General features: G+C 57.2%; 1 protein-coding gene across 1 annotated transcript in view; it reads left to right on the top strand.

Annotated features, from left to right (window-relative positions):
• ABCC1 (ATP binding cassette subfamily C member 1 (ABCC1 blood group)) overlaps nt 1-13,931 on the top strand; it is a 132,437-nt gene that overhangs the window by 47,593 nt on the left and 70,913 nt on the right. The window contains exons 5-6 of the mRNA XM_062179593.1: nt 203-328; nt 13,074-13,135. Of these exons, the coding sequence (XP_062035577.1) occupies nt 203-328; nt 13,074-13,135 (188 nt within the window). The remainder of the gene's footprint in view (nt 1-202; nt 329-13,073; nt 13,136-13,931) is intronic.

Here is a 13,931-nt window from a genome sequence, read left to right as displayed (position 1 = left end):
CACAAGGTAGCGAAATGGAGCATGGGTGCAGACTGGGGCCACCCCACCCTCTTGCCCTCCTCCGTCGATGGCCTCCAGCTGCCGTCCCCATGAGGCTCTGAGGGTCCAGCCTCTACAGGAGCTTTGGGGGGACAGACCATGGCCCAGCCCCTGCAGCCCACTCCTGGGAGCCATCAGTTCTGCTTCCCTCATCCCCCCCCAGGATGCCCATGTGGACCTGTTCCGTGATGTCACCTTCTACATCTACTGTTGCCTCGTCCTGGCCCAGCTCATACTGTCTTGTTTCTCAGACCGCTCACCCCTGTTCTCAGAAACCATCAACGACCCCGTAAGTAACCACATGCTGCAGGGGGGGTGGGAGCTCTTGTCAGCTGCTGTCTCCCTGTCGCTGGCTGTGGGTGCTGAGAATGCTTGGGGCACATTGGCATTTGGGGAGGAGGGAGTTGGTGCCAGCTGGGAGAGTTCAGAAACCCGAGTGCCAGTGTGGGCTCCTCTGGGAGGAACAGAGCCAGAGAAGTTCGCAGGCCATTGATGAGATCGTGTGTATCTGTGTGTGTGCCCATGTGTGTGCCCGTGTGTATGCGTGTGCATGAGTGTGTGCGCACGCTCTGACTTCTGGCCTCCTGGTGTCTGCCTTTTCCAGGGCTCGTTCTTCCTGTGGCCAGCAAGGGAGGGGAGTGGGCCGATAGGAGATGCCCGCTGTGGTCTGGCTAAGAATCCCGGGGCTGTGCCTAGTGCTTCCTGCTCAGCTGTCGCGTTCACCCCTCACACCAGCCCTGATAGACTTGGCGGGATTGCTTTTCCCATTTTAGAGACAAAGAAACCGAGTCACAGGGAGGAGAGTGCCTTGGGCAGGTGCAGGCGCAGATCTGAACGCGGGATTGGGGGATTGGCAGAGTCGGGTGGCTTCTCTTGGGTGAGACCTGCTCCAGGGCGGGCTCTGAGCTGAGTGACAGCTTTGTGTTGGGCTCTGAGCCCCAGGAGGCAGAGACCACTCCACAGCCTCTGTGCCTGCCCTAGGGCCTGGCACGTGGTGGACCTCCTGCTCATTTGCTGCTACTGTTGTGTTGTCTGGGGAGGCACAGGGTAGTCCTCCTTCTCAGAGAAGGGAGAGGTCTACCCGGGGCCTCGGATGGCAGGTGAAGCTCCCTGGCTGCCTTCAGCCTCCTCTCGTATTAACAGGGAGGAAGTGGGGAGATCACACCTGGAGACCTGCAGGACCACTGGCACAACGCTAAAGCTTTTTCTCTAAAAATTTTATCTGTGTTTATTATATATATTTTTATACATAGAACATAAGATTTCCCATCTTACCCATTTTTAAGTATACACCTCGGTGTATTAGGAGCCTTTTATCTCGTTCAGACTCCCGTTACTCCAAGTGGGGCCCCTAGCTGGCAGTGTCGATACCACCTGGGAGTGGGGTTGCACACGAAAACGCTCGGCCAGAACCTGCACTTGCACACGGTCCCCAGGGAATTTGTGTGCGTGCTAAAGTGGGAGGCACACCCATCTAACCTTGCAGTAGCCTTGAAAGGAAGATGTTTCTTAAGAGAAAGGGAGAGATTGTGCTGTTAGATCCTAGTGTACACCCTGGGTCTGACAGTGGAGGCAGCATAGTGTGATGCAAGAGGAGCCTCATGGTACAGCTGGGCAGACCCTGGGCTTGTAGCCCACGAGGTGCCTTGATGCCTTCAGTAGACATGTGCTAAGCGCCTGTGGTTTCCATCTTTGATGCTGAAAGGGGGTGTGTGCAAAGTAGACATGGGTGGAGCTGGAAGGAGGAAACACCCTTCCGCTACCGTCTTAGTGTCAGTGACCAGGGTCAGTGGATTAAACTGATAGAAGATTCACAGAAGAAAATGCTTGTGAGAGGACTCGGGAGCAGGCCTCACAGAAGGGAAGACAAAACCTGGGGCAATGGTGAGGCCTGAGGTCTTGGTGACAGTTTTGTTTTTTTTTTTAAAGATTTATTTATTTGAAAGGTAGAGTGATAGAAAAAAAGAGAGAGAGAGAGAGAGAATCTTCCATCCATTAGTTCACTCCCCCAGTGGCCACAACAGCTAGACTTGCACCAATCCAAAGCCAGGAGCTTCTTCCTGGTCTCCCACATGGGTGCAGGAGCCCAAGGACTTGGGCCATTTTCGACTGCTTTCCCAGACCAGAGAGCTGGATCAGAAAGTGGAGCAGTCGGGACTCAAACCGGCACCTGGGTGGGATGCTGGCAGTGCAGGTTGTGGCTTTACCCGCTATGCCACAGCACTAGGCCACTGTATACCGTTTTAACAAAGGGTGATAAATTAGTGGAAAAAGAGACGGGACCCAGGGCAAGGGGGGTGGGTGGGCTTCTAGAGGTGACAAATCACGAGACGGCAGATACATGTGGAGCTAAGCGAGGGCGAGGACGGTTTAGTATGGGAAGTCCATGCAGGCCCAGACTGGCACCACTGTGCTAACAGTGGTTCTCCCGTGCGCGGGTGAGGAAGCGGTGAGGATCTTTGAAACAGGGACGTTGGTGTCCTGCTTTTGAGCACGGCGGCAAGGCGGGGAGGGCGGCAGAGAGCCCTTTCTGTGTGTTGATTCTTACCTTCAGCCCCAGTTGGCCAAAGTGGCGCATTTTGGGGCGGCCTGTTCTGTGGGAGATTGGATTCTGTGATGGCTTAGAGTTGGCCCCTCTGTACCTGTGGAATCTGCAGCTGCGGATTCAACCAAGCAGATGGAAGATAGGCAGGGGAACCATCTGGCCTGCCCTGAGCACGTAGGGGCCCTGCTTTCTCACCACCGTGCCCTCAGCCGTGCCGTGTGGCAGTTGTCCCCACGGCACTCATGTCGTGTTAGGCAGCCTACGTCACGTAGCGAGGAATCAGGGTCGGCGTGAATAGTGCTGCCTTCTGCAGGAGGGCTTGGTCCTCTGCACATGTGGGTGCCCCTGGGGGTTCCTGGGAGCCCGGGAGACCGAGGGACAGGTGCGTCTCTTACCCCATCACAGACCCTGAATCTACAGTAGCATGAGGCGACTACAATGGTGGATGACGGTGTCGGGTGGTCCTCGGGGCTGGCGGGGCCCCGCTGGGCTTGCTCAGCCTCTTCAGCATCACGTGGTGGCTGGGACTGCCCTGCCCTGGTATCCGGGGGTGCACACTGGCCCTTGGCGGGAGTCTCACCCAGGCCTGACGTGTGGCCCCAGCTTCCCCGCAGCATGGCAGCTGGCGTCCTAGAGTGAGCGTTCCGAGGGAGAGACAGCACCAGGCGGAAGCTGCACCACTTGTTTATTTTCCAGAGACAGAGGCGGACAGGTGGACAAGAGTGAGCTGCCGTCCCCTGGTTCTTCCCCACAAATGCTGTAACCACTGGGGCTGAGCCAGGCTCTCCGGTATGGGATGTGGGTGTCTTAGCCAGGAGCTCAACCATCACAACAGACGCCCGCTCCACTGTATGACTTCGGGGCCGAGTTCCAGAAGTCGCACCGTGTCCCTGCTGCCATGCTCCATGGTCAGGGTGGTCACACGGATCTGCCCAGTGTGATGGGGGAGGGGGGGACATAGACCCTGCCTCCAGAAAGGGGGCAGCCCGAGGTGGGTGGGTGGGGGGCCGTGGTAATGTTCTGGCCGTCTTTGGGAAATAGACCATTCGCGTGTACCTGCTCAGGGGCTTGGGTCCCATTGGGAAACAGCCGCTAACCAGGCCGGCAGAAGAGTAACCACACAGCTGCCATGGGGGTGCAGGCGGGGCAGGTGGGATCAGGTAAGGCGAGGTCAGCTAGATTGATGATTTGGGGCAAGTTGCTCTTCTTTTGGCGAAGCTCGGCGTCTGCTTCCTGAACGTGGGCTGCAGCTTTAGTTGCTGTTGGCTGCACCGCATCTCCTGGCCCGGCCCAGAGGCCTGTGACCTGCTGAGGGGGCGCTGCGATGGGTCCCTGTCACGCTCGGGGCTCAAGTCCCAGGGGAGCCCGGAAGGTTGTGGGTGTCCGGCTCCTGCTGCTGTCCCATCGGGCAGTCAGGTGGCGCCTGACCTCAGAGCGAGTGGTTGGCCCGGGCCTGGCGTGGCAGGGTCAGGTGGGGCCGCTGCCCTGTGCTGAGTCACCAAGTGGGCCGGCCGCCCCCACTGGCCCTGCACCCACTGCGTGACTCAGACTGCTATTCTGGGCCTGGCCTGGCGTCTGGGTGGGGCTCCTCCCATCTGTTCTTCGGGGAGCCAGGCTGTGGCTGGCTACGCCACCCGGGGCTTTCCTGGGGCTCCTTTCAGCCCCAGCCTCCCGTCCCTTTCTCTGGCTGATGCTGAGGCTACTCCTCCAGGGAGGGGGTCCATGGATCAGGGGCACAGAGGCCACGTGAGGTCACTTGGTAGGTCCCTGCCATTCCAGATGGGGTCCTTGGGCTAGCAGCGTGGGCTGGGCATCCCCCAGGGACTTGTTAGAAATGCAGAGTCTTGGGCCCCACCCCAGACCTGCGGATACCCCTCCACCCCTGCCACCCCCGCCCCTGCAGATTCATGCTTCAAAACACTGATTGATTCAGTAGAAGCTGCGCAGCTCCTTGCAGTAAGAGGGGTTTTCCCACGGAAATCCAACACTGTAAGTCCTTGCAGCCTCGGTTAGCGCTGGTTCTGACCCACATCTGTCCGACGGGCCACCTGGCCAGTCTGACGTCTGAAACGTAGGCTGGGAAACACGCTAGTGCCCTTCACCCCCTAAGTCGTGAGCCAGGTTTCAGTGTCTCTCTGCATCCTGTCTTTTCCCCTTACAACAAAAGGTCCATCCAGCGGCATTCCTGACCTCAGGTTACGGTGCGATGGGCTTCGATCTGTGACTCCCTAGAACCTCTGCCAGGATACAGAGCCTTACAGGGAAGGGAGGAAGTTCCCGGGGTCTGTTCTCGGTCCCCCTCCTCAGCTCATCCCCAGCACCCCGCCCGCAGGGGGCCTGGTCTTGGACCATGAGTCAGGCTCCTCCCTGATCGTTCCTCCTCTCATTTATGGAGAATTCAAGGTCCTGCCAGGGGCTGAGCTGAGCTAGAGGTGAACCACCTGGACCCCTGCCCTGGAGAGATGGGGAGGGGTGGGTGGCAGGCAGATAAGCCAGCAAGCGCTGGAGGAGGCTGTGAAGGGGCTGAGCACTGGGGGGCTGTGGCGGCCGGCCTCGGGCCTGGTCCTCCGCTCAGCCTGGGGGCTGTGGCGGCCGGCCTCCCTCGGGCCTGGTCCTCGCTCATCCTAGGGGCTGTGGCGGCCGGCCTCCCTCGGGCCTGGTCCTCGCTCATCCTAGGGGCTGTGGCGGCCGGCCTCGGGCCTGGTCCTCCGCTCAGCCTGGGGGCTGTGGCGGCCGGCCTCCCTCGGGCCTGGTCCTTGCTCATCCTAGGGGCTGTGGCGGCCGGCCTCGGGCCTGGTCCTCGCTCATCCTAGGGGCTGTGGCGGCCGGCCTCGGGCCTGGTCCTCCGCTCAGCCTGGGGGCTGTGGCAGCCGGCCTCGGGCCTGGTCCTCTGCTCATCCTGGGGGCTGTGGCGGCCGGCCTCGGGCCTGGTCTTCCGCTCAGCCTGGGGCTCCAGATCAGGAGGGAGAGACCAGGGTGGGGGGGAGGGCAGGAGGGTGCTCCTGGTTGAGGATCTGGCACGGACAAAGGCCCAGCAACAGGGTGGGACTTGGGGGTGCGTGGGGGAACACGTCGGATTCTGCTGGAGGGCCCAGGCATGTCAGGGTTGGGATGAGTCCAGGGGCCGAGGGTGAGCGGTCTGGGGAGAACAGTGCGTTGTTGTCATGTTTGGGGATGGGAATGCCCACCTGGCTGTGGTGGGAGCTGGTGAGAGTTGGTGGACACCGGGACACCCACGCCATGGGCTGTGTGTTGGCGACTCCCTCGGGCCAGTTTGGTGGCCCTGAGAAATCTGTGCAGGAACCCAAGCAGGCCAGGACTCTGACTCTGTGTATAGCAAGAGGAAACGGACAGGTGCGTGGGAACAGGTTCGGGGCGTGTGCCGCAGCCCCGGGCGGGGAGGTGCCGTGCACAGAGCGGGCTCTTCTCGAGTGCGGGTGTTTCAGAGGCGTCTGCTTGTTCAGGCCGTCCTGCCCAGTGTGAGGATAGCAGAGCAGCAGCGCTGTGCCCGTGCTTCGGTAGCCAATTATCTGATGAGGCAGGTGGCCAGGGCCCCACCCCCGGGGAGCTTGAGGAGACCCTGCAGTTCTTGGTGCTTCTTGGGCCTTTGTGGTTCTGCTCTGGGGTCGTCGCCTGCCTGCCTTCCTGTGGCCCTGGGGCTTTGCAGAGTGGGAGCGGCCTGCAGAGCAGCGGAAGCAGGTTCCCATGCTGCCCTGTTGGGGTGGTGAACCAACACTTCCCAGAGAGTCCTGCCTGGGGCTGTTGTCCCAAATCACTTTAAACCACAGGGTTTCTGGCCCAGGCACCTGGTGCTGAACACAGATGTCAACACAGATGGGAAAGAACACGGCTCCTTCTGTTTATGTAAACAAGACAGGCCCCTCCCACCTCCCCTGCCAGGACCTGCCTACATGTCTCATTTCTTCTTCTTTTTTTTTTTTTAATTTATTTTATTTATTTGAAAGTCAGAGTTACTCAGAAAGAGAAGGAGAGACAGAGAGAGAGAGAGAGAGAGAGAGATCTTCTATCCGCTGGTTAACTCACCAGTTGGCTGCAACAGCTGGAGCTGCGCCAGTCTGAAGCTAGGAGCCAGGAGCTTCTTCCGGATCTCCCACATGGGGTGCAGGGGCCCAAGGACTCGGACCATCTTCTACTGCTTTCCCAGGACATAGCAGAGAGCTGGATCGGAAGTGGAGCAGCTGGGACTAGAACCGGTGCCCACATGGGATGCTGGCACTGCAGGTGGCGGCTTTAACTGCTACACCACAGCTCCAGCTCCATACATGTTTCATTTCTAAATGAGACAGAGCAAGGGCCAGGCTTCCTTCATCCCACTCGAGGCCAATGTTGCTGCCTGTGTCTGAGGCTGGGAGTCGAAGCCATGTCTCATGCGCTTCACGTGTGACCTCGGGACGTTGTCCGTGGCTTCAGTCAGTGGTGTGGCATCTGCCTGGATCCTTACCCCTGACCTCTGTTTTCCCTTTTTTTTTTTTTCTTTTTTCTTTTTTTTACTGTTGCTCCCTGGCTACTTCAGAAGTCCAGTTATCTCTGTTATCAGACTTCCTGAACCCTGCCCCCACAACTGAGAGAGTGCTATCTTGGCTGTGGATGAACATCTGTAACTTCAGATAATGGGAAAATCCGTGGCTGCCTGCGGGGGTGTGGCCGGGAGGCCAGAGCGGAGCTTGCCTGAGCTCGTGTTTTTTCCCAGTGCCTGCAGCCCCGCTGTACCCAGGAGGGGGTTCGAGGTCTCCCGAGCTGTGCGCAGGTTGCACGCCAGCCTCCCCGGGCTGTCTGCACCTTGCACGCTGATGCACAGGCAGAGGAAGGCTGGACTTGGAGGCCCAAGAGCAGCCCACGAGTCCTGGTTCTGAGCATGGGCAGTCTCCAGGCCTCCGAGTGTTTGCTGCAAGGGTCCTTGTGAGCCAGGGTGGCCGAATGTTTCTGTCAAGGACCAGCTGGTCAGTTCTTTTTATTTTTAAAATATTTATTTTTCAGGTGTTTTTCAAATATTTTCCGATGTCCCATTGGCTGAATCCGCAGACGGAGAGCCTGGGGCGGGAGGGTGGGAGCCCCAGCTCTGCCAGTTGCCAGCCCTGGGACTGTGGGCGAGCTCCTTAGTGGCAAAAATGAAATAAAACAGTAAGAGCTAGGGACGGGGCCTGCCCTGGAGTAGAAGCTGATTGCTGGAGGCGGTGGCAACGGCAGTGATGACAATCAGAATTGTAATCCACCTCCAACAGCAGCAGTGGCTTCCACGTCTGTGGAGACACCGAGGTGGAGAGACCTCAGATACACGCAGCTCACCTGGTGGGTTAAGTCGCCACCTGCATCCCATTTGGACTGCTGGACCGAGTCCCGGCTGCTCCGCTTCCCATCCAGCTCCCTGCTAACGTGACTGGGAAGGCAGGGGAAGATGGCTCAAGTGCTTGGGTGCCTGCACCCATGTGGGAGACCTGGATGGTGTTCCAGGCTCCCAGCTTCTACCTGGCTCAGCAGTGGCCATCTGGGGAGTGAACCTGTGGATGGAAGCATGTGCTTGCTCGCTCTCTCGCTCTAACTCTTCCTTTCAAATAGATAAATCTTATTTAAAAGTTACATTTGTACTGAACACATACAGGACTTTAACATTTTTTTTAAAGATTTATTTATTTGAAAGGCAGAGTTACAGGCTGGTGCTGCCATTTCACAGTTGGTTAGGGTTAGGGTTAGGCTAATCCTCCACCTGCAGCACTGGCACCCCGGGTTCTAGTCCCGGTCAGGGCGCCAGATTCTGTCCCAGTTGCTCCTCTTCTAGTTCAGCTCTCTGCTGTGGCCTGGGAAGACAGTGGAGGAAGGCCCAAGTCCTTGGGCCCTGCACCCGTGTGGGAGACCAAGAGGAGGCACCTGGTTCCTGGCTTCGGATCGGTGCAGCGTGCCGGCTGTAGTGGCCATTCTGGGGGGTGAATCAACAGAAGGAAGACCTTTCTCTCTCTCTCTCTCACTCTCACTCTCACTGTCTAACTCTGCCTGTCAAAAAAAAAAAAAAGAGGCAGAGTTACAGAGAGGCAGGGGGAGTGGGTCTTCTACCCACTCGTTAACTCCCTAGATGGCCACAGGGCCAGAGCTGGGCTGATCTGAAGCCAACTTATTCCGGGTCTCCCTCATTCATGCAGGGGCCCAAGGACTTGGGTCATCTCATACTGCTTTCCCAGGCCACAAAAAGCTGGATTGGAAGTGGAGCAGCTGGAACTTGAACCAGAGCCCAGATGGGATACTGGCACTGCAGGCAGTGGTGTTACCTACTGTGCCACAGCACTGGCCCCATATAGGACTTTTACCTTGTCTCTGTGCCCTCACAGCATGGCGTAACAATTGCTTATACTGTGCTCACATTGTGTTAGGTATCACAGGTCATCTTGAGATAACCTAAACCCCTTGGGAAAGTGCCTAGGTGCTGTGCAGGTGCCACAGTGTTTGATACGAGGGATGTGCATGTCCACAGTGTTTGATGCCCACAGGAGGTCCTGGACCCCAGCCCGCGTGGAGACCCCTGACTACAGTTCTGCCTCACCTTGAGACTGCCCTCCACCCTCCTCCCCCATCTCGCTCTGGTGCTGTTCTTGTCCCTTGTTGGCACACTCACTGTTTCTAGTTTTGTGTTTGCATCTTGGTTTACTTACTGTCCCTCTTCTCCGCGGTGGAGAGCTACAGAGCTTGGGGACCTGGCTGTCTTGTCACAGCGCTGTCCCCAGCACTTCACCCTCAGCCCCACATTACAAGCAGGTCCCCCCTAAATGTTTTCCCGAGCAATCAGTGAGTGCCTACAGCTGTGCACCTGCACCCCCCCACCCCACCCCGCCAGCTGCCTCACATTTCATCGTGGGCAAGACTTGGGGGCTGCAGTTGAAGTGGACTTGACTGATAACCCACCCGCCCACTGTGGCTGTGGGCAGGGCTGCGGGCAGGAGAGGGACAGCATTGACCGCGGCTGCCGTGAGACCTCGTCCAGCCACCTCCTCCGGGAGTGATGCCGTTGACTTGGGCTGGAAATGCGCCAGCTTGCAGCACAGATCCGTGGAACCCCGGTCCCGCACCCCCACCTGGCCGTCCTGTGAGGGCAGCTGAGCAGTAGGAGCAGCCACACCCATTTCCCAGATGTGGAAATCAAGGCTGTGAGGTGCAGGGACTTGCCCAAGGTTCTTGAGTTAGAAAATAGCAGGGCCAGGATTTGAACCCAAGCCCACCTGGCCTTTGGTTGGTCTGGGCTGCTAGTGTCTTCCTTCTCTTACTACAGATGCACTTGTTCCAGGGCCCTGCCCACCCGCAGGTCCTGACTGACGTGGTCTGTCGGGGGCCCTGGGCATCTGTCCTAGGCACGAGCCCCCATGGACGTCTCACCTGGCATCACGTGTGGAGACCTTTCTGTGTGTGTCTTTCAAGGATACAGATTTTTTTTTTTATTTGTAATAACTTTCTTGGAATGTTTGACTCACAAAAGTTGCAAAACAAGTAGAGTCCCTATGTGTCCTTTACCCAACTTTCTCCAGTGATAACATCTGAAAGATAAGGAGGTGTTGTTTCATTTGTTTTAAAAATTTATTTGTCTGAAGGACAGAGTCACAGAGAGGGAGAGAAAGACCTTCTATCTGCTGTCATCCCCTGCCCCCTCCGCTCCAGTGGTCACAGGAGCCAGGAGCTCCATCCACGTGTCCATGGCAGGGGCCGTCTTCTGCTGCCTTCCCAGGCACATCAGCAGGGAGCTGAATCGGAAGGGGAGCAGTCAGGACTCCCCACGGGCATTCCCACGACGGGATGCTGGTGTCCTGAGCAGTGGCGCCACAATGCTGGCCCCAGGATTTAAAAACGACAATTGTAGGTGAGGGCTGGTGTTGTAGGACAGTGGCTTTAACTGCTGTCTTTGATGCAGAGGATGGCCCATGTGCTTGGGCTGCTGCAGCTCGTGGGAGACCAGTAAGGAGTTCCAGGCTGCTGGTTTCGGCTTGGCCCAGCCTTGGCTTTTGTGGCTGTTTGGGGAATGAACCAGTCATTGAAAGATATTCTCACTCTTTCTTTTTATCTGTAACTCTGCCTTTCAAATAAATACAAAATAAGTCTTTGAAAAAAAAAAATGAGCTGGCCTAAAAACTCTGCTAATTCTTTAAAATCGCCAAATATTTTAATAATCCTCTGTGGCCACAGAGTGGCCCCTTAAGTCATTACGCAGTGTTGTATTATTCTTTCGTTCCTTATCTGGGCTTTCTCTATGAAAAGACATTTCCGCTCATCTCTCTGGTCACCCTGGGGTGCAGCTCATTTAAGGAAATGGGGGGTGGTGTGGACAAGTGCTTCCTCCTTTCTTGTGTTTTCAAAGCAGTAACTTGGTTCATTTGCATCTTTTGAGTTGTTTTAAAAATTTTTTGAGGTAATATTTTAAAAGATTTATTTGAAAGGCAGAGTTATGGGGGTGGAATGGAGAGAGAGCTTCCGTTCACTGGCTCACTCCCCGAAGGGCTGCAATGGCCAGAGCTGGGCCTGTCCCAACCACCTGGGCCATCCTCCGCTGCTTTCCCAAGTGCATTAACAGGGAGCTGGATCAGAAATGGAGCAGCTGGAACTTGAACCCGGTGCACATACAGGATGCTAGCATCAAAGCCCGCAGTTAAACCACCAATATAGGATGCTGGTGTTGCAGGCGGCAGCTTTACCCGCCACGGCACAGTGCCAGCCTGGAGGTACCATATTTTCAACTTAAATTTTTACTGGTATTAATGAAAGGCTTAGTGGCTCCCCTGAGGATAGAGTTCAACAAATAGAAAGTAGACTCGCGTCTTTGTACAGGTAGTTGTGAACTGGTTTTCGTTGCTTTCAATACGAACAGGAACAGGTGCGCTCAGGTGTTTGGGGTGTGATGTTGGCCTGTGGCCGGCGCGCAGTCTGTTGGATGTGTTGTTCTACTGAAGTGCACGTTGGCTGGCGTCTGGCCGGGGGAGCTGCTGTGGGTGGCCCCTGGGGCCTCTCGTCAGTCCTGCTCCTTGCTGGTTTTCTTGCTGAGGGGGTGGGACTAGGTGTTGGAGACCTAGCGAGGACTGTCCCCACCCTGCAGCCTCCGCAAGCCTGAAACAGAACCAGAGTCTCCACGCCCTGGTTCCACACTGGACCTGCGTCATGGGGCTCTCTGAGATGGGCAGAACCGGGGTGTAGAATTCACTGTACTCGCCGCCCGGGTAGAGCCGCTTGTTTGGAGTTGGCCGGCTCCGCTGGCTCTGTGAGTGCAGTGCGTCCTGGGCCACAGATCTTGTCGCTGTACGGCAACCCTCCCTCCCCTCTGCTGAAGCTCGTCTCTCAGGACAGCTCGGCGTGTGCCTGCTCTGTGCTTCTAGAGGCCCGGGCCGTGGAGCTGGGAGTCATTTTCAGGCCTCCGGGAAGGAGGTTCTTTGATGACTTGCATAGAGCTGGTCAGTGACCTCCTACGGCCGTCAGATGAGACCAGAGTTCCTCACGTGCTGGCCGCTGGAGCTGCTCAGGCCCCTCTTGGTTCCGGAGCCTGCAGCACGTTCTTCCAGCCTGGGACCCTTGCACATACTGTGCGCTCCTGGGAAGACCTCACTGCTTCTCTGCCCCCCCCCCCCCACTCGCCTTTCTTAGGGAAACTGTCTTCGACCCTGGAATCTCGGTCCGCCCCGTCCCTGGCGTGGGCTCCTTGCTAGTACTCACCCGCCTTGCAGCGCACACCACGAAAGCAGTTTAGCCATTGTCTGTGTGACCCTGGGGTTCCTGGAGCCTGTGTGAGGTTCCATCCTGTCTCTGCCCCTCTCGGGCCCTGGGGCCTTGGGGAAGTTCCCTGACCTCTCTTCCTCACTGGGAGCTGCTGCCTAAGGTGGTTATGAAGACCGGGTGAGACACTTGGGGTGGAGTGCCGGCGGCAGAGTTGCCTGGTTGGGAGCGCTGGCAGTGGTGTTGTCATCTCACAGCGGACCCCACACTTTCCAGAGGCCGGGGGCCCGTCTGTTCTGGTTCGTGTGCAGCAGGTGCTCAGGGAATCCTTGGTGGGTGAACAAGTTAACAAATGAAGTAGAGGTAACAGCAATCCGTATGCTTCGAGTTCCCTGGGGACACAAAGCAGTGCGGGTGTGCAGCTCGTGGCAGAGGGCCTGGCCCTTGGTAGATGCTCAGGAAGTCCTTGTTTCATGAATGGACGAGTGAGGGGGTGACAGTCATACCGGCTCGATGGCTTGTCCTGGGGACACGGGGCGGGGCGGGTCTGTAGTGTGTTCCCCTGCTCGCCGTGGCAGGTCCTCCGGCAGAGTTCGGAGGAGCCCCCCCAGCCCCGCGGGCGGCTTTCCTCTGGGCTCGGGGGCGGAGTCTCGCGGGGCACGGATCAGCACAGGGCTGGCTGGTGGTCCTGAGCGAGGAGGGCGTCCCCTGCCTGTGCTCGCAGAGCTTGGGCCCGCTGAGAGGATGAACCACTTCCCTTGCTGCCCTCCCGCCTGTGTTTTCTCTCCCGTAGAATCCTTGCCCGGAATCTGGCGCCTCCTTCCTCTCCAGAATCACCTTCTGGTGGATCACGGGGTAAGGCGGGCCCTGGGCACTGAGTGGACGGTGGGCCTTGGCTCTCCCCGACCCTTCCTCGCTTGTCTGGGTCTGCCTGGGCTGCAGTGTGGTCTCACACGTTCCAGCCTCATCCCCAAGTTCATGACCTTGAGTGGGAGAAATTGTGACCCCTGAGCACTTTCAACTCTGGAAGGCCTGGCCTGGGACAGCCAGGAGCTGTGCTGTCTCGGCTTAACTTTGGGTTTGGGTTTTTTCTCACATTCAGCATAAAATGACAATTATCCCTCGGTATCCTCATGGCAGCAGTTCCAGGAAACCCATGGATAGGAAGATCCCTGGATGCTCAAGTCCCGTAGAGAAAACGGTGTAGCATGTGCATGTGAGCTACACACACCCTCCTGTGTAGTGTACATCATCCCCGGATTACTTATAATACTTAGTATAATGAAAATGTTATACAGATAATGACAAGAAAAAGGTCTGTGCATGTTTGGTTTTATTTTATTTTTTAAATTTTTTAAATTTATTTATTTTTGACAGGCAGAGTGGACAATGAGTAAGAGAGAGACAGGGGGAAAGGTCTTCCTTTTTCCGTTGGTTCACCCCCCAATGGCCGCAGCGCACACCGCACTGATCCGAAGCCAGGAGCCAGGCGCCTCCCCTGGTCTCCCATGCGGGTGCAGGGCCCAAGCACCTGGGCCATCCTCCACTGCACCCCCGGGCCACAGCAGAGAGCCAGACAGGAAGAGAAGCGACCGGGACAGAATCTGGCGCCCTGACTGGGACTAGAACCCAGGGTGCCGGTGCTGCAGGC

This window comes from Lepus europaeus, chromosome 21, assembly GCF_033115175.1.
Source record: "Lepus europaeus isolate LE1 chromosome 21, mLepTim1.pri, whole genome shotgun sequence".
Taxonomy (NCBI): Eukaryota; Metazoa; Chordata; class Mammalia; order Lagomorpha; family Leporidae; genus Lepus; species Lepus europaeus.
Note: the sequence above shows the minus strand (reverse complement) of the source record. Positions and strands in the feature narration are given on the sequence as shown.